We start from the raw sequence: 26,533 nt of genomic DNA on the forward strand, positions 1-26,533 counted from the left end.
TTGCAAAATCTACACTTAAGTTTTATTTCCCAACACAAAGATTGAGAAAAACTGTGACTGCCAGTCTGATTATTTATGGAGGAAGGAGGGGTGGGTTGGGCAGGAATAGGCAGGTCCTGCAAGGAATACCCTTACTACTACCACCACCATGAATAATTCATTCAGTTTCTTACCCATGCATAAATTAGAGGATGGAATTTCAATTTAAAGAACCTTCTCCCTGCGGATGAAGGAAGTGGTAAACTAGACTATGGTCAGCTTTATTCTGGGTCAAAATGTGACTGTTGCTTTTTATTTTTCTTACAGGAACAGTTAGGTTTTCTGATTTTATGTCATTTCTCCCAGACTCACTCAGGAGGAATTGCAGCCTTTTCATTATAATGCAACAAAAGATAATGTTGATATAAACCATCCAGTCCCTGATCCCCACCACCTCTTCCCAACCCAGACATCCCCCATCTGTTAAATGGAAGACCGGTACCATGGCCTTAAGGTGAGCTGTGTCAATATTTCCGTATTTATCCACCTCCACAGGCTGAATCTTCATGCCTGCCATGTAGGCACTTGCAGGATTGGTCCCATGAGCTGATTTCGGAATGAGGCAAAGCTTAGGAATGGAATGAAAGGAAAGAAGGAGAAATAATAATCACAAGGCTATTCATAATGACAGTAAAGTCCTACAACATGCTTGGAGCACAAACTAAATAGGCACCACATCTTTTATTTAAACTGACCACTAGTGCTTTAAAATCTGCTATAATTTCATTGTTACTGTGTTGTAAAACAATGTCCATAAGAGGAGTTTCCATTTGGATCCCCCAAAAATGTTTCCTAAGTACTCTCCTCTCTCATCACAGCACACCAAAATTGATCTGGGCTTATTCTAACTTAGTCTCAGTTATAATATGCACAAACCACTTTACAAGAACAAAAGACTGCAAGCTCAACTCTAGGACTCAGATGCCCACATCACAGCATCGGTGCTCTGCTTGGCGCTGCTGAGAACAAGGAGACGTGATAATGGTAGCAGAATTCCAAGGCCTCCCAGTGTCAGCACACCAATTATGTCATCATTTATGGGCTGCTCATTCTGTGCAACGAATTGTTAGTTTCCATGAGAATCATAAACTAAGCACAAAATCTGGTTCACCCATGCCCCGAGCTCACGTGACTTGCTCACTGACAACACTGCCACACGTATAAATCAGTCTGAAGCCCACAGGTGCTGGAGGAACTTGGAATGAGGGAAGGGGTCACTTCAAGTTGAAAAGATCAAGAAAAAGTGTCTCAAGAGCTAGAGCTTAAAAGTGTATTGAATTCTTATGGAAAGGGGGTTAGGGGTGCAATGCTAGAATTCCCAGATTTAAATCATTTTTATTTACTTCCCCAAATCACATGAACACAGGCCAAAACACATGCTCTGGTACATCTGCCAATGTCCCACTACAGGAAAATGCATTACGGACTTTTTCTAAAGGAAAACAACAAAAAAAGAAGTAAAAAGCACCCTAAAAAAACCCTCCTGTTTTGTTTTGTTTTATCCCAGCACCAATATTGCAACCCCTTGAAAAGAAATGCATGCACATTATAAATGGGCGTACAAAAGGAAAACTTAGCTTGCAACTGTTCCTCAAACACAGCAAAGTCGTCTACTTAGTAAAAATACATGTGTACAAAAAGGGAATTGTAGCCAGAGGCACACGTGAAATTACTTTGTCACTCTTCTGCTGACAGAAAGTTTGTGCCTCTTTCAAATGTCTACTGGTTTCATGCTGGTTATGCTGTGTTGTCCTCAAATCCTTTTTCTTATTTAAATGCTTCCTGTTCGTATTGAATTCTCTTTGATTTCTCAGGACCAAAGCTAGAGTCACTTCTCCTTTCTCACAAAGTATTTTTATTCTACCAAAGGATCTTTGGATGAAAGGATCCTTAGGGACAGGACATTTATCAAGGAACAGAAAGGCGAAAGGCGAATGTTAAAAGTGAATATAAAATATTTGTTAAAGGCCTAAGTTAAGAATTCATATGAGGGAAGTTCTGCTGAAACAAAAACATTCAAGCTAAAAGCATCAGCTGTCCTGTGGTACATTGAATAATGGGCTCCAAAGATGCCCACACCCGAATCGCCAGCACCCATGAATGTTAGCTCACATGGGGCAAATGGGACTTTGCGGCTATGACTAAGTTAGGGATCTTGAGATGAGAGATTAAGGATCTTAATATGGGATCTTGAAATCTGGATTATAAATTGGGCTTCAAATGCATTCACAAGTGTTCTCATCAGAGGGAGGCAGGAGAGATAGGACGATAAAGGAAGTAGGAGATGTGACAACTTAGCAGAGGTTGGCGTGATGGAGGGAAGGGGGCAGGGGCCAAGGAGTGCAGGCCCCTCCTGAACTGGGGCGGGAAGGCAAAGAAACAGATTCTCTCCTGGTTCCTTCAGAAGGAACCAGCCCTGCCAATACCTCAGCTTTAGCCAAGCGAAACCCCGTTCAGACTTCTGGCCTCCATTAACTGTAAGAAAATAAATCTGTGTTATTTTAAGCTACTAACTTTGTAGTAATTTGTTACAGTAGCCACTGAAAACTAATGCATATTCTGACACAAGGAGTCCTAGAAGGAAAAGCCTCAGTGGTTTTGTCAATGATTCTTTTCTATGTTGTTGTTAGACATTTCTAGTTTTCTATATAGGTTTAGGAAACTAATTCTTTTTTAATGTTAATTTTTTCACATTTAGAATTGCGGTGTTATGAGGCACATGAAACAAGAGGACCCAAATTTGATGTTTTAGCTTATCCAAAACGAATCCACTTTGGTACATTTATGCCCGTTTAGAGATGCTGTGTTTTTCTAAGTTCCCAATGTGTCTGGTGTAGACCCAACAAAGCTCATCCTTGAAGGATTCAGGGCAACGCTCCGTTGCAGAGAATTCAATTTCTCACTGACGGTAAAAATCGAACCAAAAGCCATTACTTTGCCTCAAGCACTTAGGAAGAGAAAAATATCATACAAGTTTTGGGGAGGTGTTTTTTGGTGGGTGTGTGTTTGTTTTGTTTTGGGGTTTGTTTGGTTTTTTTGTCAATGTTTCTCCTTTGTATAGGAAACTCAGTCTTTGATTAGCAAACCTGACTAGCAAACTGAGTCATTACAAAGTGTTTAGGACAGTGCCACGCACATAGTGCTTGCAACATAAGAATTTATTAAACAAATTTGTGTTCTCCCAAATTAAACTGATAAATCAAGAACTTGGCCATTGTATTTTAGGAACCCCTGAAGTTTAACTGAAAAGCAAAGTGAAAACAACTTCCAAAAACTGCTTAAAACAAGAGAAATGTCAGGAGCCTGGATGGCTCCATAGCACATGATTTCCTCACATTTCTTATCTTACTGTATTCCATTCGAGTCTATTGTGCAGGAGCAGCTGTCTCAGCCTTCTCTGATGTAAATACGTCATTTTCTTTTCATCTAACTAAAAAAGTTGGCTTTAATTAAAATCTTTAATCTCAAAAGGATGCCAGCATTTCCAAAGGTGTGTGTTCTGTATTTCTACAATCTCAGTGACTGGGCAGCCTTCCCTGCCTCTTCCTCCTCTTCCTGAAAGGTGGGGCGGGTCCCTCTCCATCCTTCAGAATGGAAGAGTCCTCACGCAGTCGGTGATAGCACTGCGGACAATGGGGCCAGAAGAAACACCACAAGCAAGGAAACAGAGAGAGAAGGGAGGACTGGAAAACACAAAGAGAGGGAAAAGGAGTTGAAAAGAATCTGTGGGTCACAGAAGAACTCTCTTCGGGCCCCGTCAAAAGGTCTCTCAGTCTTTTTCTTTGGCCTTTCCAGACCTTTCCAGCCTGGCCCCCAACTCATGAACAGTCTCAGATACTTCTGGGTGTCAGGCTGGAGAACTGGGAATCGATCAGGGGTGAGAAGCATCACAGAGTGATGGAACCTGGATTTTACTGGCCCTTTGTCATTACCTCTTTGCCAGCATCCTACAAATACCATAAAGCAGGGGCAGAGCGGGGTCTGGGAGGGGAGCATCGTGGAGCTGGCCGCACAGGATGAGCAGATCCTTCCCCAGAATCCCCAGGCATCCCGTGGTTAAAGAGCATAACAACTGGTGCGGAGCTTCAGGGGCTACCTCCGTACATGGAGGCCAAGGAGGAAAAACAGAAGAGGGAACTTTTAACATCAGTCATCTGTTATTATCCTTTCACTGGACAACTGGAGCCTCGACATTTCCTTTCTGACTCTACGACAGTGCTGAGACTCTGTGGTCCAGAAACAATTATATACTTCTAACCTAACCCTTCCTTAGGAAGCTGAAGAATTCAAAACCACAAGAAAATGCAAGTAAAAAAAAAACAGGTTGGAATGTGAGGGGACTGTGTCTCTGGACTGGTGCACACAGTGCCTTGCATGTAGCCAGTATTCAATAACTTGTTCAATTAGAGAATGTCTTGGTTTTCAAAGATCTTTGAAAATAAATTCCCCAACCAGGTCAAATGTCTGTGAAAACACACCTGTGGAATCAGAATAAATAAGCAAGGGAACAAGAGAGAAAATGTTCTTATTTCCACCCCCACCCCCAACACTTTTTGAAAGGGAAGTGAAACAGTTTTTAGATTCTCTCATTGCAAAATCCAGGCAACTAGCCATAAACAATCCCAGTTTTAATAAAACCAGAAATGGACTACAATCGGGCCACCACCTATCATATCATATCCCACTTATTTAGGCAGCCAGAGCCACCCGAGCACCATTCTCTCTCTCTCTCCTGGGATGGGCAGGCAGTTTTGTCCTGCTCTTGACTCCTAACCACTGCTCCTTCTCCAAATCCCACCTCTGAACTCGGTGGAAGTTCTAGCTTAGTATTATTGGTCATCACCAGAATGAAGGCCCCAGAACACAGACCTCCTTCACCCACAACGCAAAGCCTGTATCAGATCAACTGCTAAAAGCACTGCTTCTGGAGATCAGGGGGCTCTGTTGAGCCCAGTACTACCTGCTGGAACCTACGAGGACGCCCAAGAATGGTTTGGACCCTGGAGACTAGACTCTCATACATAAAAGCAAATGTTAAAGCAGAACCAGGAACTCTGTTCCATGTCTTATTTGGTGCTTAGAGCTGACAGTCATTTATTAGAGCATTTATTGACTCAATAAATATTTTTTGAGCATACGTATGACCAGAACTGTGCTCTGGCACAGTAGGAGTTACAGAAGAATTGACGCGCAGTCTTTGCCCTCTGTCCAGGCCCGGGGCCAGGGCTGAGCCAGCGAGAGAAGGCCTGGAATGGCAACACTCTGGCCCTTACTCCCTCCACTCCCTCAGGGGAGCGGTTTCACAGCCAACTGGCTGACTTTTGCAGGCAGGGTTGAGCAAAAGCCTTTTATCTCTGCATGTTTCCCCTCAAAAAGGTCCAGTGAAGTGTTTGGAGGCAAGAATCATAATGGCCAACCCACAGAAATTTGTTTCCTGATTATATGTTCCTGCAGCTGCTTCCAAGAAGTCTTGGAGGGAGCGTGCCCCAGAACGAAAGGGACCCCGGGAGGTAGACCCACTGCCACCCGGTGGTGAGCAAGCACCACCTGTCCATACTCACCGTTCTATGTCCCTCTCCTTTCCCTTCTAGGTAAGCTCGGATAGTGGCCAGCCCAGCATATTCCCCCTGGGCTCCGCTGCGAAGACAAGGAGAGAAGGATCAGGGCTTTGGGCCTTTTTGCTTTCATTTATTCATTCAATATTCACCGGACACTGGCTGCATACTCACCAACATGTGACAAAAAGTCACTCGCGGACACCATGGACGGCTCACAGGCGTTTCTGCCTAAGCCTACAGGCCTTGAACCGCACCCAGTCTGCACACTAAAGCTCACCCACTCCTACTCAGAGATGGGCCTTTCGACGCTCGCTCAGAACCATGAACCTAAAAAATCTTTTCTGTTATGGAAAATTTCAAAATTATACAAAAACAGAGGAGAATATTAGGAACCACCATGTACCTGTCACCCAGTTTTAACAGCAGTTATTGGATTATGACCAATCTTGTTTCCAACTCTGGCCTTCGCTAACCCTCCTCACTCCAAACTAGATTATTTTGAAACAAAACTCAATCATATCATCAATTCAAACTTCAATATGCATCTTTCAAAGGTAAGTATTTTTTTTAAAATGTAACTATACATTATCATACCTAAAGCCGTAAACTATGATTTCTTAATATCACCAAGCACTTAGTCAATGATCAGATTGCTCCATATAACTATTCACTTTGAATGTGGCACCATTCCTGCCAGTCTAGGGGCCGGCTTTCCCAGGTCCCACATGCACACAGCTGCTAGCGGCTGTCCCTACCCATCAAAACAGTCCTTAAGGCACCGCTTTTAGAGCACACTTAATGACTAACATCCAGTGAGCGGTGCTGAGTCAACCATAAACTGTTACTTAATTTTCTCAGTAGACTCTGCAGGAAGGAGAGGGAAGTGAGTAATAGGCTTTTTAATCCCATTCAAAACATACATATTTCCTTCATTTGCGAAACTACACCATCCTTTGATTCTGTGGGAGACCCAGTGGCTTGGCATTCATCCCTTCTGGTCACCCAGTAATACTGAGATCATACTCTAAAAGCACAAGGCTTAAGAATAAATTAGAGAAACTTTCTTTTATTTAACTAAAAGCTAAAATTTTGAGCATTGGAAAGTTCTTTTAAATCTTATTTTTCTATTACAGTTTACAATATTATTACAATATTGTAACAATAGTATTATTACAATAATAATAAAATCCAGTATTATTTTGTGTTAGCTTCAGGTATACAGCATAGTGGCGAGACAAGAATCTTATTTTGAGAGAAGCTGACATGAAACAAGCCGGACCTGAAATGTTTGCGAACTAGTATGGTAGGGACATTGATGGCCTGGTGTGAGCAGACGGCAGAACTGACAGCCAGGCGTTCAGCAAGGAATAAGCACAGGTAAATGGTAGCCATGTTTTTGTTGCCACCAACATTTTATGTCATCCTATCTAATCCTCCCAATACTCCCATGAGGTAGGTACCATTACTCCCATTGTGCAAATGAAGCAACTGAGGTCTGAGTACCATACACCCAAATAAGCAGCAGTGACAACCGGAGTCCTTGGTACAGGCAGCCTGTCTCAAGGAGCCTCATACCTCCCCTGTGAGCAGTGCAGCCCCTCTGAGAATTGCGGGGGCAACCACGGGCTTCCTTTCAGAGAACCGTTGTCTAACTGATGGAACGAGGAGGCTCAGGCACGTATAAAAGAAGGTCTGACTTCAAACGACCAGGGGCACTCAGTTCCTTGTCTCGCCCACACCAAGTGAGCTTTGCTTTGCCTCTCTGTGCTGTCTTCCAGGGAGAGAATAAACACTGATGTTCTATTTTCTAGGCTTCGGACAAACTGGTTTTAGCTCAGTTGGTGTTTTTTATTTTGAAAACAGGAAAACAAATATGCCACGCGTCAGCAAACCCCTCACACCACTAGTTACTCAGGCTTTCTGCGCCTCTGTGTTCTCATCTCTAAGACAGGGACAAGTGCACCCATATCAAAGGGCAGGTGTGACGAGCAATGAGAGGATCACAGTGCCTAGCACAAGGGAAACATTCATCAAGTACCAGCAACTGTCAGCACTGTCGTCATCCTCAGCCTCATCTCCATCACTACCTCCTTCATCGTCTTCAGGAAAGCAACCCTGACCTTTTGGAAACGCAGGCACTGTGCGTTCCCTCAGCGTTTGAACGAGCACTTCCACCACCCTCAGCCTGGATCGCCCTCCCTTGACCCTCCCACCAGCCGGACTCCACCCCTTCTTCAACTAGTCCCAACTCACTACCTGTCTGTCCCATAAAGCCTTCCCCCAAAGTCATCCTTTCCTCTATGGGAAGGGGTTTCCACAAAAGGATTTTGTATTTCCCTCGGTGTTTTTCTCATGACTTGTAGTCATCTTCTTTTGCTGGAACACTAATCAAGGTGTTTAAAGTGGGAATAAAAGAAGAGACTACACTAGATCTATGAGCCAGTAATCCAAGAGAGTTAATATGCTAAAGACTTGATCAGAAATACTGGATTTTTCCCCCCTGAGACTTCTAAAATCAGCTGTTTTGACTCAGAAAGTGTGAAAGATCTAAATGTCACACACAGCTTCCTACTAGTAAATTAAAGGGAATTATTAGTGCCACCTGTTGGTGAAAAAGTATTACAAATGATAAGTGCTTATTTTTGAGATTTTATTTATTTTTAGAGAAAGAGGAAGGGAGGGAGAAAGAGAGGGAGAGAAACATCAATGTGTGGTTGCCTCTCGCATGCCCCCTACTAGGGACCTGGTCCACAACTGAGGCATGTGCTCTGACTGGGAATTGAACCAGCAACCCTTTGCTTCGCAGTGTGGCGCTCAATCTACTGAGCCACACCAGCCAGGGCTCTATAAGTACTTATTTTCATAACACAGATTAAGAGACCATCATAAAACTACGCCACGTGGATTTCTGACATCTCTTTAATATGAAGCAGTTAGGGGCCTGGACATCAGAGCCAGCCACAGCGAGGAGGACTTCAGTAGATAGAGAGCCTCAGACCCACAGAAATCCCAAGTGAACAGAAGATTAAGCTATTTTAGAAAAGCAAGGCCCTCCAGTCATGGCATTTCCTCAGGCTGGTGAAAGAACTGCTACATGTGACACTGTTTAACACAGAACAAATGAAAACTAACAGACAACTTTTTCTATAACGCAGAATCATTCCACACAGAATCCAGAGAATTCCTGTAGACTAAAAGAAGCTAGAACAAGTACAATGACTCCCAGGGAAAATACTGGAGTTGATTCAACAGTGTTGTGATGATTTAAACCTAGACCCTATTAGTAGTTCAGTGTAAAACCCTAAGCATGGCAATTAAGCCCTAGCTCGTGTGGCTCAGTGGACTGAGCCCGGCCTGCAAACCAAAAGGTATGGGTTTGATTCCCAGTCAGGGCACATGACTGGGTTGCAGGTCGGGTCACCAGTTGGGGGCTTGTGAAAGGCAACCAATCAATGTTTCTCTTGCACATCAACTTTTCTCCCTCCTTTCCTCTCTCTCTAAAAATAAATAAATAAATAAATATTTTTTTTAAAAAAATATGTGGGAATTCAGGGCAGCCAGTCAATGTAAATTTAGGGGGGAAAAAAAGAAAAAAAATGGGTGGAGGATAGGGAGTGTATGGTGGAATCTGAAGATCCCATGACAGGTCTAAGATCATATTTCAGCTCTTTCGCCAAGAACAAAAGTTTAAATGCACAATAAACTTCAAAGATTTTATCATTTTACCTTACCTTTGTTAAGAACCTGGGCAAATAGTTTGCGATTTAGAAATACTGCAATTTAGTCCTAAGCATTAAATTTTCTAACCTTTAGAACAAATTTTCATTGGACTATCACACAAGCTCAAACCCAAGGGACATTTGGAACTTTCTGCTAGATTAAGAAATATGATTGCAGATGATATGTCTATCCGTGATGAACAAGGAACATGGCAGTTTCCTCTAGATGATTTTGCAGAATATGCATGGCCAATGGAAAGCATAGCACTTCTTAAGCATACAACTTTAGGTAGATTAAGATTATAAATGAACTGCATCCTATAAATAAGACTTTTTGGCCAGTTCCTGTGTGTATTTGTCACTGATGTACACATAGCAGAAATCATCCTTGATCTCATGAAATAAACTCTTTATATTCTGCTTAAGGAACATGGTGACTTACTTCATAGACACCATAAGAAATTCCTCAGAAGTTGACTGCATCAGAATATTTGGCGATAGAGTATTATAGCTGCAATTTTTACTGAAAAAGTAACAGAAACCATAGACTGCAGAACATGCTATAATTCATGGTTGAAGGTAAGTCTCAGCAGTCACCAAAACAATTGCTGAATTTTATTTTAATTGTACTGAGAAAATAGTATTTCTGTTCTCAGATAGAATGTTGTATTTATACTCATCAAAGGGTGTTAAAAATGGACGCTAAAGAAAATGATCATGTTACAGATCCTAACGTTTTAAAATTTTGGTGCCAGTAATTCAATATTTATGTAATAAAAAAATTATCTACTATCTAGGTTTACCAGATCTATTCTTGTTTTAATTTTCTCTAGATATTCCACTGAAAATCATTTTATAGTTTTTAACACATCATTACAGTGTGCACACTGATGGCCACATTTAGTGTGTGACTTCAAAGAAGTTTTTTAAAGCTGTTTACAGGTCAGTGGGCCAATTTTATTTCTAGTAATGTTTTAAACTTCCTAAGAAGTTTCTTATAGGATGTTGTTTTAAAAAAAAAAAAGTTTTATTGCCCTGGCTGGTGTGGCTCAGTAAATTGAGTGTCAGCATGAACCAAAGGCCACTGGTTCAATTCCCAGCCAGGGCACATGCCTGGGTTGTGGGCCAGGTCCCCAGGTCGGGGATTGCAAAGAGGCAACCAATCAATGTTTCTCTCACACATTAATGTTTCTTTCCCTATCTTTCTCCCTCCCCACCTCTCTCTAAAAAAATAAAATCTTTAAGAACTTTTCTTAAAAAGTTTTAATAAATGACAAAGTATAAATTTAAATATGAAGTAAATCAATTTATTCATCCATCTATAATATGTATATTGACTGGCATCTAGCCCATTGTACAAATTATAAATTTGGAAGCTAAAATATACATTATACAATAAACCAAGATTTTTGTAGATATAGATAAGATTATTCTAAAACTTACATGTAAAGACAAAGTAACTGAAATAGCTATACTCTGAAAAGAAGAAAATGAGAGGAATCAGTCTATCTGGTGCCTTACTCTACAGCTATGCTAATCAAGAGGCGTGTATTACTGATGGAGGGATATGCATAGATCAATGGAATAAAATATAGACTCCAGAGATAGATTCACATAAATAAATCCAACCAGTTTTTGACAAAGTTGCAAAAGCAATGCAATGGAGGAAAGAACTTTTCAATGAACAGTGCTGGAGCAATCAGACAACAATGTCAGCCCTAGGTCTCAAACCTCATACAAAAATCATCTCAAAATAGATAATGAATTTAAATGTAAAATATAAATCTTTGGAATCTAGGGCTAGACAAAGAGTTCTTAGACTTGAAATCAAAAGCACAATTCATAAAAGAAAATAATTGTTAAATTGTACTTCATTATAATGAAAAACTTTTGCTCTAAAAAAGACCCTGTCAAAAGGATGAAAAGACAAGCTACAGCCCTGGGCTGGTGTGGCTCAGAGGACTGAGCACTGGCCTGTGAACCATAAGGCCACCAGTTCGATTCCCAGTCAGGGCACATGCCTGGGTTGCGGGCCAGGTCCCCAGTTGGTGGCTTGCAAGAGGTAACCAGTCGATGTTTCTCTCACACATTGATGTTTCTCTCCCTTTCTCCCCGCCTTTCCTTCTCTCTAAAAATAAACAAATAAATTTTCTTTAAAAAAAGAAGACTACAAACTAGGAGAATGTATCTGCAATCCTTATATCCAACAAACAGTAAAAAACACAAACAACCCAATTAGAAAATGGTGCTGTGGTGATCAGGTATGTAAATGTGCTTAGAAATACAAAGAATGGATTACATTAGGATATCGGAGATTTGTTGGGTTTTCATTGTTGCTCTTTTAATGGATGTGTATGTGGGAAATGCACAACCTTTTATTCCCTTACTCTTTGAGCGCATTTTCCCCTTTTAGGGGAAAAGCCACGGTTTTAAATGTCATTCCCAATCACTACAAGTTAACAAGGTGCTGGGTGTGTGACCCAGTCTCAGCGCATAGGATACATCAGCCTGGGACCTAATGAATCTGGGGAGAGTGATCCAAGGAATGGACAGTCACAGATTATCCAGAGAGGTAGTGGGTACTCTTACTCTTCCCCTGGAGTGACCCTGATTTGGCCTTTGCTGCCAGCCTCCCTTGGGTCTTGCTCACTTTTGAAGCCTCATTCTCTGGCTTTTCCATTTATTCTGCAAAGCACTCAATATCTCCCCTGTAAATTGCTCTTCTGCTTAAATTAGCCCAAAGTATTTTCTGTTGTTTGCAACCAGGAATTGTATGCGGGGTTATCAGATCTTCCCTACAACGCAGCATCTTAAAGTCATGCATTCCAAGGCAGGTCTAACAAAGAGATAGTTGCTATAGCCAGCCTGGTGCTTCTCCTGCCTCTAACATCAAAGCCTTCCTTGAGTCGCCATCCCTTTGCAAGCAGTTGGGCAAGGAGCAAATCTCTCCTCTGGATCTTAGTTGCCTCATCTGTCCCATGAGGATATGCCACCTAATTCACAGGTGCAATTAATACTTTTATTATAAAAGTAATACATTTAAGTGATTTTAAAATTTGCATCAGTGCCAAAGAATATGAAATTTAAGGCAAAAAAAACCCCCCCAAAAAACCCAAAACAAAAACCAACAAAAGCAACCCCTCCTATTGTTCCTAGTTTCATTCTCCAGATAGAAACACTATTACATTTCTTATGATAAATAATGTTTTGATGTTGGACATTTTGATGCCAAACTCCCCTCATCCAGACCCTTCTTTATTTTAAAAATACCATCATCAAGTGGTCAGGAACAAAAATGATCTAAGTGAAACATTAGCTAAAAAACTGACATTATGGGTAGAAGTAAAATGATCAATGTAGCCACTGTGTTGAAATGACCCACATCAGTTTATGGTAATTTCATTAGACTACTCCCAAGAAAATTAAGTAAAGATTGGTGCCTGGTTCCCTTATTTTAAAAAATTTCTTGAGAAAGAAAGGGGGTAAGGGAGAGGGAGAGCAGTACAGAGAGAGAGAGAGAAACATCCAAGTGCTCGCTGGTTGACCCTTGCATGTGTCCAGATTGAAAATTGAACCTGAAACTACATTGGGACAACGCTCCAACCAACTGAACTGGCAGGGCCTGATTCCTATCTTACAGGTCGGGAAAACAGGGTGACTGATAATTTACCAGTGCACGTACCTTGGAAGGAGCATGACTTTAATCAAATTGTTGCCTCCCTTAAGAACCCCAAACACTACCTGGGTATCTACGCCTATAAGCTTAATATAAAACACCCTCAACAGGTCATTCTGAAATGTTTTTACCAAGCTGAATCTAATTTGATATAAGCTAAATGCTATATTTAACCTTTGAATTCTGGTCAAGAAACATCTGGATAAATCCAGTGGCTCTAACCCTTCCGATACCTGAAGACTACCTTAAAAGCTTCTCAAACTGGAGATCCCCAAACAAAAGCATCAGCATCACCTGGGACCCTGCTGAAATGCAAATTCTCGGCTCCCGCCCAGTCATGCTAAATCAGAATTCTGGAGATGCAGGCAAGTGTGAGAGCCTCTGCTTCACAGCCTTATCAACTACAAACATCAAATTATACTTTTGAGAGTTAAGGAAATTGGGGAAGGCAAGACCCTTCTACCATTGTACCAAATACTATGTTGCTTTGTATTTCCCCCCAAACAGCTCTTCTTCCTGAACCATTCTTTCTCTTCTTCCTGGCATTCTGAGTGTTTCTTGGAAAACCAGTTTCTAACAAGGGGTCTCTAGTATCTGAGTCCTCAGAGCTCTGTAGGGGAGGATTCTGAAGTTGCACGAGGCTCAGTAGGAAAGCATATCAGAGGGGATCAGTGATGTCAACCATGAGCTCAGGAAAGGAACGGAGATGGCAATTATCAGGCGTTTGACTCTCTGCTGTAAATATGCATATGACCTGTGGTGGACTCAAAGGCCAGTTTCAAAATTCAGTCCTCTTCGGGGTTCCTCCAGGCCAATATGCTCTCTAACTCAACGGTGCACTTGAGAATCAACTGGGGAGCTGTGATGCCCGGGCTCCACCACAGGAGATTCTGATGTAACTAGTTTGGGATGTGGGGAAGGGGTGGGGGGAGGGGGCAGGGTGGAGTATCAGTGCCCTTCAAGGCTCCCCATTTCATTCAAACACACAGCCTGGACTGAGAACCCCGCAGCCCTAGTGGTTTCACAGTGTGGTGGCCAAACAGCGCGTCAGCACTGTCAGGGAATCTGTTAGAAATGCAAATTCTCAGGCCCCATCCCAGAAACTGAATCAGAAACACTGGAGGAGGGGCTTAGGCATTTAACAATCACCACCCCTCCCCCTCGCCAGCTGATGCACAATACAGTTTGAGGGCCATTAACGATGCCTGTTCACACCTTTGTTTAAGAACCTCCTGGGAGGAGGTTCTGGGGAAGCAACTGCCAGGTCTGTCTACATTCACGATTACAGCTTGCAGTATTTAAACATAAAAACAACTTCTTCACTCTTAAAAGCCAAGTGAGCTAATAATAATTTTAGACTGTCTTTCATTTTGGATATCCTTGGAAGATGTTAATTACTGTTTCTGTGTGCCTTAAACATTGCATTATACATAATTCTAACCTACCAATTCCTAGAGTGTGTTTGTGAGCTGCTGAATGAATTTGAGAGTGTCACAGTGTTGTGAGAAACTAGTCAAAACCACCACCATGCTGGGCGCAATAGGAAATGGAAAAGTAATTAAATATTGTTTGATTATGTACTCCACTGAGCTGGAAAAGCTGTCTGGGTTTGTAGATTAAGCAAATAAACAGGAAAAATAGGGACAAGCTTCCTGACATTTTTGTTTCAAACCTTTAAACTCCCTTCAGATCTAACTATCCCAGAAAATAGAAAGACCATGTGAAGGCTTGGCTACAGGAACAAAGGTTTTCATGCCACTATTTGTGGATATAAAATCTTATCCTCATCCATATTTATTGGCCATTCCTCAATTACAGCATTAACATAGCATTCCCGTTGTTGCTGTACCAAAGAGAAACCTACATCACTACTTAAGAAGGAAGCCGCATTAACAGAGCTTTCTTTACAGGCCTCATATGTTTCCAGTTCTAACCTTTCCTTTGAGGAGCCGAATTCCCTCCCAGAAAAAAATCCACTGAAGAGAAAGGCCTTGCGGCAGTCTATACTTCGGCAGGAACTGTTAGAGAAAGGGAGAAAGAATAAAAGCCTTCTGTGAGCATAACATGGAACCACACTGGATCAGAAGACAGTATATGGAAGGGTCCAGCAGTGGGAAGCAGAGGCATTAAGGCCACATGCAGAAACATGCAGGTTCATGCCTGAAAATTGCTCTTCTCTGACTGAGGCATTTTGGAGCCAGAGAGTTGTATGTTGAATTCATTTGATGTTAAGTATCACTTTATTCTACAGAACTTGAACTGAGCATGACTCCTGGGTCCTCGCTTTACTTTTGAGTACTGGTTGCTGCTAAAGCAGGAGAAGGCACCCGCCTCCAAACCCAGGGCACACCTCGGAGCCGTCACCTTCCAGCCATCAGCTGGTGGAGGAGCCTCCGACATCAGGACACCCAGCGTGGAGATCAACCTGTAAAGCCTCTCATCATACCTTTCATTGTTCCACGATATGTATGTTCTCCACAATAAAAATAACTTTTTGTTGTATAAATAACATGTATCACAGTTTAAATTTTTTTTGGCAATCTAAAAAAAACATAAGGACAAAAAGTAAAATCATCTGAAACTGCCACCTAGAGATAAATACTTATGAGTGTCTATCCTTTCGTATATCTACTTCCATCTATGTCCCTGCATAGGTGTGTATAGGAGTATGGCAGTTTCTCAAAAAAATTAAACAGAGAATCATGATATGTCCAACAGTTTCACCTCTAAGTATATACCCAAAATAATTGAAAGTAGAGGCTCAGACAGGTATTTGTGCACCAGTGTTTAGAGCAGCATCATCCTCGGCAGTCAAATGGTTAAAATATCCATTGATGAATGCACAAAATGTGGCACATACATACAATGAGCAATTACTCACCTTAAAAATGAAAAAAACAAAGAAAAAATGAAGGAAATACTGACACAGGCTGCAACATGGATGAACCTTGAAGACATGCTAGATTAAATAAGCCAGACACAAAAGAACAAATATTGCATGATTTCATTTATATGATGTACCTAAAAAGTCAAATTAATAGATACAGAAAATAGAATTGTGGATGCTGGGAGCTGGGGGAAGGGGGAAATGAAGAGTTATTGTTTAGTGGGAGCAGAGCTTCGATTAAAGAAGATAACATTCTGGAGAAGGCAGGTGGCAATGGCTGCAAACAAAGTCAATGTACTTTGTGCCATTGAGTCGTACGCTTAAAAGTGGTTATAAAGTGGTAAATTTTATGGTATGTATACTTTACCACAATAAAAAAATATTACTTCCTAAAAATTACCCCATATTTATCTTTTCATTTTCACAAAATAACAAAAAAAGAAATAAAATATTTTTAGATTCAAAATCGTTTTGGTGGCTCCACTTGTGGAGAGAACATTAGCAAAAGCAAACCAAGACAGAGTTGTAACGAGCTAAAAATAAAATCGCTCACATACAGAATAGGTAGTGCATTCCGTCCTCTTTTCCCCAAATGATGACATCAAATCACCCCACTCACTGAAAGCAGGGCCCCTTGTTTTTCAACAAATAAGGCAGCATTTCCCCATCTGTCACAGCACCCACTGCTCAGGACCAGAAACATGCCTCACCCAAGCCATAACAGCTCGTCACTCTCCTGGAAATGGGGCTTCTATCTGTGAATTGCTGGAGCTGGAGAAGGCACCACTGCCAGGAGCTACACGCTAATAAAGATCTCTTTCCCTCCTGCAAGGCTGACATGGGTTACTGAATCTTGCTGCCAATCCTATGAGTGAGGAGAGCAGGACAGAGAAAGGACATTGGGTGTCCTGAGGAAAACAACAGAGAAACCCCTGAGATAGTGGTTCTCAACCTTGTCTACAAGTTGGAATCCACTGGAGAGCTTTAAATACTCCCGCTTGGTTCCCTTTCCTCAATGTCTTTCCCAATTGAGGTTATGATTGAATCTGGAATTGTGATCTGAACATCAGAATTTTTATAAACTCACCATGTGAGTCTAATTTCCAGACAGGGTTGGGAACCATTGCTTTAAGGGAAGGCAACTTTCCTCATCCTTAGGTCAACCTACTGGCTGGGACCTCAGACCTCAATTTACTGCAACAGGAATGACTTAAAAGTTAGTCTTAAAAAATTACTCTCCAATATGACACTGAAGATGTGATCCTATTCCATCACTAGAAGGCAAAGTTTCTTCATTGTCAACATTTAATAAAATATTATTGCCTGAGGTTAAGAATTCAATCAGGTTCCTCTCATACTTAAAAAAAAAACAACTGACTGATGACATTTTAATGAAAATATGCCAAAGTCTGACTTTCATGAATGTCAGTTCCTTCCTATTTGTGTAATGAGGTTGAGAGGCTATTATTAAGAGAGCTCCATGTCCTTTCATTTGCCATGTGCCCTTTCTCAATGGTTTGTGTTTTATAGGGTACATTATTTTTACAAAGTACATGGTTTTATCACAAAACAGGAGGAAGAACTTGATTATATCTAATTAAGACCTGATTACATTGTTTCAGAAAGTAAGACAATAAATGTCTCCATTTTTAAATCATTTGATTTTTGTAGCATACGGTCATAATTCTGCTTTTCTAACAAGCTCCTAGGTGATGCCAATGCTTAGTCTACCAGTGGAGAATTACACTCTGAGTTGTGGGAGGTAGAGAACCTAGGGGCAGGTACCAGCTCCTCTTCTGAAAGTATCCTAAGATATTAATTGACACACTGATATCACGTCTGCCTGCCTGTCTATTTATCTATGTATTCCCATGAAGACAGAGTGCTCACAAACACAATGGATCGCAAATAGGCTGTATTTCAGAATCACTTGGTTCCTTCTTAAAAATATTTTTCATCTTAGCCTCTGAAGATTATAATTCCTAGTTCTGGAGCAGGGCCCAGGAATTTGTATTTTTAACAAGTACCAGGGAGATATTGCTGTTTGAAAATCACTGTTCTTCAAAGTTTTACTTTGCAGACAAAAAGACCAAGGCCAGAAGAGGGGAAGGGAACTTTCAAAATGAGTGAGAGAACAAGCCAGGATCCAGGTTCTCCTTGCCCTACTAGATTGAGACATTGCTGCTTCATAGGAATTGACATGTGTGCTTAATCTATGTCATTGATGGGTGTAGTAACCAGTTTCCAAAGATGTCCCACAAGGAACCATGACTCTCACTATTCACACCCAGGAGTTCTCCCCTTCAATATTCAAGCTGGGCTGGCACTGTAACTTGCTTTAACAGACAGAATGCTCTGGAAGTAAAGCTGAGTAACTTCAGAAGCTGAGCCTTGAAGTTTGCAGCTTCCACATCCTTCCATTGGGGAGCACTCTCTTTTGAATCCTGGCCTCATTCCGTGAGGAGGGTCAAGCAGCCACATGGAGAGGCCCACAGAGAGAAGACCCAAGACCCCAGTCAATGTCCTCAACTAACTTCTCCCAGCCGACAGCCGTCACTAACTCGACAATGTGGATGAGGCCACTTCAGACCTTCAGTCATCTACCCCAGTGGAGTGGAACTGCCCACTCAGCTCTCAGAATGATTTGAAATTATTTGTTATTTCAAACCTCTAAGTTTTAAGATGGATGTTATACCACAAGCAATAACTAACAGAACAGAAGAAATCCCCTTACCTGTTAGGTTGTAAACAGATTCGGTCATAACCTGTGAGCTCACACAAATCCTTCTCAAGCTCTCGGAAAAGCTGCTGGTACCCTTGCGCTTGGTCCAAAGGTACAAAGGGGTGGATGTTTGCAAATTCACTCCATGTAATTGGCTGAAGAGCAAGAAAGGAGAAAACATTGTAACAGCAGTAACAATATTAAATTCAAGGAGGAGGAGGAAGAATAGGAGGAAGAGGAGGAAGAGGATAATGATGAAAGCGGTATCTAACAGAGTGCTTACTATGTGCCAGCACTGTTCTCAGCACTTAAAATATCCTCCTTCATTTAACTCTCACCACAATCTTACAGGATAAGTGCCATTGCTGTTTTCATCTTACGAGTGGGTCACCGAGTCCCAGAAAGGGAGCATGTGCAAAATATAACCTTTTTCTATCTTTTTAGGGGCAATAAGGCTGGAAAATAGATTTATATGCATGAAACCCAGTGAGTTGTTTCAAGTATAGTTTATTCAAACTCTTAATAGCACATATATTATTGTCTCTTCATTAAGCAGAACAAAACGACAGAAAAGCAAATGGAGGAAATCTTCCTGTCACAAAATAAAATAACTTATTTTGCCTGATGTGATTTGTCAATCTTGTGAAATAAAAAGAACAATGTAACTTTGCTAAATGGATCCTAGGAGAGGTCTCCTAACCTAGGAGAGATGCTTACCAACCACGGCAGCAGGTTACACAAATCCTCTGTTGACACAATAAATTAAAACTTCAAATCTCTACCCTTTCTAGAAAGAAGGCTTAAGATTCTTCTGAGCTGAACAACTCAAATTAATAAAAATAAAAGCCTTTAATATGGCAGGTTTAACAAAAGAGGGTGGAGAGGGTAGAAAGGTATAATACTATATAGTTATTTTAATATTTAAAAATAATTTGACTCATAAATTTAAATGATCAGGTTGTGGTAAAATTAGGGTTTCTGCCAAGATTGTTGAACAGCAAGGTAAAGGATTATTAAAGTAGTTATTAGACCACAGTCCCAGTAGCAGTTTTCTCTAGCTGTATGCAAGCTGGAACAAGTTCCTTTTTAATAGACGTGACCTACTTACCGTGAGTTCAGATGCACTGTTGAGCTTCATGGTACAGGACCCCTTTAAGAAGCACAGCCAAAATGTTATGTTAGTGATTTCTTATGGCCCATATGATCAGCCTATTGATCTGCCCACATGGCCATCCATCCCTCTCGTAGCATCTTAGATGTGACCCAAAGAGGTGGGATTACGTTGGAGTTGAAAGGGGGGATAAAAGTAATAATTACCAGTGGAATCATACTGTGAACAAGGGAAATGTCTTTGTTTTCCAATTTCTTCATGTATCGAACAATATTAGTTTCTGAATGATAGCTGTGAACACAAAACACATGACTTGGGCCAATACAGTTAGATCAGAATCCACACATATCCTCCTGAGAGATCAGACACACTGAAATTGACCTTTAACAAACGGATCAAATTGGGCCATGCCAGCCTGCCAACAAAGCATCACAGGGAAGGGTATGGAACCCCCACGAACCTCAGCTTATGTCCCAGGACAAAAAGCTGTCTTTGGGCATGAGGGGAAGGTTGGAAAGAAGAAAATGTTGACTTCCCGGGTATGCTCTCCAGCCTGGTAACTGTGCATCTACATTCCCTTCTTCCTGATGAGTAGAATTAGGGGTTACATTGCCAAGGGAGCAGGGCCAAGAGGAAATAACATGCGCTTTGCCCAGATCAGCAATGGGATCCTTATGGTGATGATTTATTAGTAAGCCACAGTGACCTGGCCATATCACCTGAAGTCAGAAGCCATGCAATACAGAAGTCACTCTAGCCACACAAACCTGTTGAACACTTGATTTGTGAGGAACGGGCTGGTTCTCTTGAAGGCCGTGGCTAGAATACCTCTCCGTTCCTCACCCATGCTTTCAGCAACCAGCTCCTGCATGGAGAGACCACCGAAACTAAAGGGCAAGAATTGTGCGTAGAACCACATGTGGATACCCACACCTCTGATCAGTGTCTATTCTGACAGAGCATCAGAAATACCCTAGCACAGCCCCTCCACCCAGTCATCCCCCGCACCCCAGGCATCTGGTATGGGTGTGTTGACCGGTGTCAGGAGTTATGAATTGTGGCAATTCCCCAGAGCACTGGTTTTAAGTTCTGTTGACCTCAGCCACAGAAAATAAGAAAAACTGCACAATTTTTACTGCAAAAAAGGTGACATCTCCATCATGTTCCTTGAATAATGAAGGAAGTTCCAGTAAATTATTTTAAAAGGCTATCAAAAAAGTTACCAAGATAAGACTCATGTAAGTATTCTCAGTTCACGCTGCTCTTATCTTTGAGAAGTCTAATAAAATACAAGTACCAAGACCATTTAATGGGGAAAAGGACAATCTACTTGACAAACAGTGCTAAGAAAACTGGGTATACACATGCAAGAGAATGAAGTGGCATCCTTATCTTACATCATATACAAAAAGTAAATTAAAATGGGTCAAGGACCTAAATTTAAAAGCTAAAACTCTCAGAAGAAAACAGGGGCAATTCTGCACAACCTTCGGTTTGGCAATGGTTTCTTAAATACAAAACCAAAAGCATGAGCAACAAAAACTAGACTCATTAAAATTAAAAACTTTTGCATATCAAAGGACACTATCAGAGTTAAGAGAAAACTCACAGTATGGGAGAAACTATTTGTAAATCATATGAGTATATCTAATAAGTGTTTAATATATAGAATATATAATTAAATTGATGGCTTAATCCTCATTCTGCCCCAGTGGTATTATAGCCATCTAAAGGCTCCCGTGGGCTCTCATAAATATTCCTCAAACATGTGGAATGAATAAATGTGATTAAATTTAGTGCAGAGTTCTAGAGGAAAGACACTTACTCAGTCTTGTTTGTTAATTAAAGTTTAAAAGAGAATAATGTGATTTACACTTATCATTTGATACTGATGTGCTCTCTCAAAGGGGATATATACAACCAGAATAGCAACATTCAGCACTCTCGAACCTATTTCAACTTCCTTAGTAAAAGCATTTACTAATCCTTTCATGGATTCATTCAACAAATATTTATTGAGTACTTTTTATACACCAGGCTGTGTACAGTGTTATGATTAACAGCTGGCCACAGGTCTAGGTAGGTACTGACAGCTCTCTCTTTCATTCTCATTCCATGGGATTGTAAACTCTCACATCTCCCTGTTGTTTCATTTTCTAGAAACCAACTCAGTCACACTGAACTGCTTCTAATTCTCAGTAATCTCTCATCTCCTAGCCTTTGTGTCTGTTTTTCCCAGTCTGGGACATCTCTGGCCTCATGCTCCTACTCAATTATGCCATCTAAGTCTAGATAACTCCTACTCATCTTTCAGATTCAGGACAATTTCTTCCAAATCTTGGTGCAAAGTCCCTCCTCATGCTCAAAGAGCATCCTCAGACATCACCCATCATAAAATCATATGGATTGGAATCTTGAGCTTGTTTGAATCCTCATTAGAATATAAGCTCCATGAGTGCAGGAATCATGTCTAATTAACCACTATCCTCAGGGCCTAGCATAGTACCTGGAACTTATTAGGTTTTCAATAAATATCTGTTGCATGAGTATCATAATTTTCCCAGAATCGACATAACCAATGTGCCAATGTCATAAATCTCTGTATTAGGGGCAATATTTATTAGTGCCATTAACCATCCTTCCAACTAGCCTAGGTGCATGGTCCTAGCCAGGCACATAGCAGTGACCTCTATCAGCAGTCACGGCATAATTTCAAGGGATAGTCAGTGGCATAATTTCAACAGCAGGCCACCCAATGCCATACCTACCCCCCTCCTCACACACTCAGGCCAACAAAAGGCAAACCTATCTTTGACACCACCTCAAATAGTCATGAGAAATTCATGTTATTATTTTACTTACTGCAGATGATTCACAGCCAAAGATCCACAACAAGTCATCCAGATCTTTTTCATTGACTGTTTCATCAAGAGAAATACCAAGCTATGGAAATGAAAACAAAAAAGAAAACATAAGCTCTAAACACCAAGATCAGTGGAGAAACCCTAAAGAGGTCAAAGGGGAGAAGGTGCTGGACAAAATTCCCAGTTATTTTAAAATATCAGGATACCAAGTTGGTTACCAAATTGGCCTTTCGGTGAAGGGGGCTTAGACCAGCCCCAGACTTCACAGGGTTTATAGTTTTATAAGCCATTTCTGGACTCTTTAATACTCTGATGCTTGCAGGGTACTCTTGTTGGTACTGAATATGCTCAACAGTTTCTTCCTCGACTGCTTTATTATTTCATTTATCACAGCCTTTACCTTGAAAAGTCATGTTGTGAAGAGAGGAGTAAGAAAATATGTGCCTAACAGCCCCATATATGAAAACACAAAGTCTTAAGGAGAGGCGACGATGAAACATCCTTTGAAGAGACATAATGTTCCAAACTGGAAATAAAAATTGTTTATAAAAATAAATTGTGCCCAAAGTTCCACTATTGGTTTTTTTTAATAAAGAGGAAAACTTATAGTGATAAAAGTCATGAAAATATAGAGAATTCATTATTTTTTTAAAAAAAAGGAAACTGTGGGGTTGACTTACTGTGCCATCTGCAAAAAGCCGAAAATTGATTTTCCTCTGAGCAGCCCTGCCCAAAACCTCCTTCAGTGAGCAGCCACACTGAATCTTCAAAGTGTCAAAGAACAAGTCATGCTGCAGTTGATGCCCGGCTCGCTTGAGACCTAGAGAAGAGAGGAGATCCACCAGTTTCCAAAACAGAAAACGGCTCCTTTGCCACTGACATTTCAGAGAGATAAAGAGGTAAATCCTTCTATAACATAGTCTGTTCCTGCTATTGATATCATTATTTTTAATGGCTGTATATGGTCAAACTTACAGATGTACAATAATTTAACTAATTACTTATTATTGGACATTTAGGCTATTTCCAAGATTGTGCTATTGTAAACAGTGTTTCAATGGAAACCTATTACTTCTCTATTTGATTATTTCCTTTGGATATATTCCTGGAAGTAGAACTTCTGGATCAAATTATAGGTGCATTTTAAAAGATTTTGATACATATTAATTATGTAAGTGCCCCTATGTAAGTCATACCAATATCAGCATTCCTTTTAATCTTTGCCAGTGTAATGGGAGAAAAACTATTTTATTGTTTCAATTTACATTTGAGTAATAGTGAAGTTGAAATTATATATGATCATTGACCATTTATTTGTGTACTTACTTCTTTTAAAATTACATTTAATGTCCTTTGCCCATTTTTCTCTCAGGGTATTCATCCTTTTTGGGTATGGGATGGAGAGGTAAGTAAGAGCTCTATATATTAAAAGTATTAATTTGGTCAATCACAGAAGTTGAAAATATTCTTCCCAGTTTTTTATTTGACTTTCAATTCTGTGTAATATTGAACATGTAGTCCAGTTTCACTTCCTCATGTTTATCGGTCTTGTTATGCCCAAAAGTTTTAAAAAAGATATATGACTCACTCACCTTCAGACAAAATCAAAGTGGCATTATGCACCCTCCTAGCGATATGCTCCAGCCCATGGGAGCCATGGTAGATTGCAAACATGGCGGCCATATTCGCCAAGAGAGCCTAAGAAGACAAGGGCATTTAAAGAATCAACTTCAACAATGTGAGAGAAGACAATTAGTAGAAGGGACTATTATTTTGACTTGAAGTGCCAAAATTAAAAACAGGGACAAAGCAAAATAATCACATTTCCTGCATTCTCTGTGATAGTCGGGGACCATTTATAACATGCCTGGACACCTGAGGGGGAAACATGGCATCCCAGGTACCATGGACTCACTGTATTAAACCTTGAAATGGGACCATTATAAAGGGGTTCTCCATGGATAAAAGCAACAAACTTTTCAAAAACAAAAGAACTCAGGGAATATAATTCTCCTGAGGCCTTAAATAAAGCAGGAGAAGCTGAATTTCAACAACCAAGAGATAAATGTGGCAAAGAATTACTAAAAATGAAAATTCAGGATGGCAGGGGAATAAAACCAAAATGAGTTGGCAGGAGTATATTAGAAAAGGAAAACCAGAACCTATTGGCTATTCCCTTCTGACAGCAAGGTCACTTACTGAGGTAAATATATATCTTTTGATCATTGGATTGAGAGTTCATGAAACTATTTACACATAAATATATGTCCTCATGTGACAGAAAACCTAAAGGAATGCCATTGGAATCTCCTGGAGGTAAGGAACACAGAGAGCTCCAGGGGTGTTTCAGTGAGGAAGATCGACGTGGGGAGCAAGAAAGGGACCACCAAGATGGCACCTTGGGCTGGGGGTGAGGATAAAATGAAGATGGTTAGGGTCAGAAACCAAAATGAGTGTCAACTTGGGGGAAGGGAGGAAGGCTCACCTCCTGCTTCTCCTCCTCTTGGCTCCATACCTAATCTGTTTTTTCACCTTAGATCCTGCCAATAAGTGGTCTCCTAATGATACAATATCACACTAGCAACTTGTCCAAATTCAAGTCTCAGGCTCCTCATCTGTCTAGTCCACTTGATTGTCTCACAGCAGCCCCCACGCCATGATGCAGACCAGGGTTTCTCTGAGATTTCTAGTCCCACTAGACTGGCTTTGTCCTAATGTGCTAGGTCAGCAGTTCAAGATCCACCTTAACAGCCAATTACCCACAGTAGGAAGGGGCACCACACGGAACACATTCTACCCAACTGAGAAACACAGTGCTTTCAAGTTGGTTGGTGTTCAATATCAGATCAATTTTGTTAGGTACACATGTTCTCTGCTAGGCTGCTAAAAGGAATCTCTGTGGGGCCACTGCAAAACAAGAAACTCTGAGAGAGAACGTTCAGCAGTCAAAGCAGAAAATTAGGAGTAAAAGATTATCAGAGCCCAGGAATTGACTTTCTTACACCAAAAATCCCATAGACACTTTTGTGGACTCTGTAGAATAATTAGAAATAAGCGCAGAAACACCACAACACCTTACAGCCATGGAGAGGTCAAGTCTGAAGTAAACTGTCCATGACACAGTATATCCAAATGTTCATGGCTGTGCTGCTGGGGAACAGAAATGCAGGTTCTGTGGAAGCTTCCCATCACAGTCGCCTTGTGGAGGTTGGTTCAGGTCCCTTTTTAACCTAGAGGTCATTCTTTCCACAAACTAGAGACTCCATTAAGTGACTGGAGACTCTATTAAGTTCTCAACAAACTGATAAGAAGTAAAATATTACTTTAAAAAGTCTTGGAAAAGTATTAGAACATCAAAGGAAGTTCAGAAAAACAAAGATAGAAACCAAGAAAACTCAAATTTCTTTGATAATTTGAACAAACTATAAAATCAGGGTACATAAAGCAATCAGAAGTTAATAATGAAAAGATGCTCAAAATAATTTATTAGGAAAATACAAATCAATACCACAATGAGATATAACTTTATACCCACTAGGAAGACTATAACCAAAAAGATGGGCAATAACAAGTATTAATGAAAATGTGGAGCCATTAGAACCCTCATACACTGGGGGTGGGAATATAAAATGGTGCAGCCACTTTGGAAAACAGTCTGGAAATTCCTCAAACATTCAACATAAAGTTACCATATGACCCTGCAATTCTATTCCTAGATGTATACCCAAGACAACTGAAAAAAATATGTCCCCACAAAATCTTATACATGAATGTGTGTAGCTGCCTTATTCAAAATACCCTGAAGTGGAAACAACCCAAACATCCATCAATTGATCAATGGATAAACAAAAGGTGGTATGTCCATACAGTGGAATATTTATTCAGCCATAAAAAAGAATACAGCACTGATTCAAGCTAAAGTATGGATGAACCTGAAAACATGATGTTAAGTGAAAG

At 40.7% G+C, this 26,533-nt stretch overlaps 1 protein-coding gene across 2 annotated transcripts in view; it reads right to left on the reverse strand.

The window, feature by feature from the left end:
• The window catches only part of GLDC (glycine decarboxylase), an 82,825-nt gene that overhangs the window by 23,407 nt on the left and 32,885 nt on the right, over positions 1-26,533 (reverse strand). For both annotated transcript variants that reach the window (XM_054583126.1, XM_054583125.1), the window contains exons 9-17: positions 24,169-24,274; positions 23,257-23,396; positions 22,575-22,655; positions 20,480-20,577; positions 19,919-20,003; positions 19,710-19,751; positions 18,614-18,756; positions 5,601-5,676; positions 482-607 (exon numbers count right to left, since the gene is read on the reverse strand). In XM_054583126.1, coding sequence (XP_054439101.1) covers positions 482-607; positions 5,601-5,676; positions 18,614-18,756; positions 19,710-19,751; positions 19,919-20,003; positions 20,480-20,577; positions 22,575-22,655; positions 23,257-23,396; positions 24,169-24,274 — 897 coding nt within the window. The remainder of the gene's footprint in view (positions 1-481; positions 608-5,600; positions 5,677-18,613; positions 18,757-19,709; positions 19,752-19,918; positions 20,004-20,479; positions 20,578-22,574; positions 22,656-23,256; positions 23,397-24,168; positions 24,275-26,533) is intronic.

Source organism: Pteronotus mesoamericanus, unplaced genomic scaffold, assembly GCF_021234165.1.
Source record: "Pteronotus mesoamericanus isolate MK-2021 breed Mesoamerican mustached bat unplaced genomic scaffold, CSHL_Meso_final contig_73, whole genome shotgun sequence".
Classification (NCBI taxonomy): Eukaryota; Metazoa; Chordata; class Mammalia; order Chiroptera; family Mormoopidae; genus Pteronotus; species Pteronotus mesoamericanus.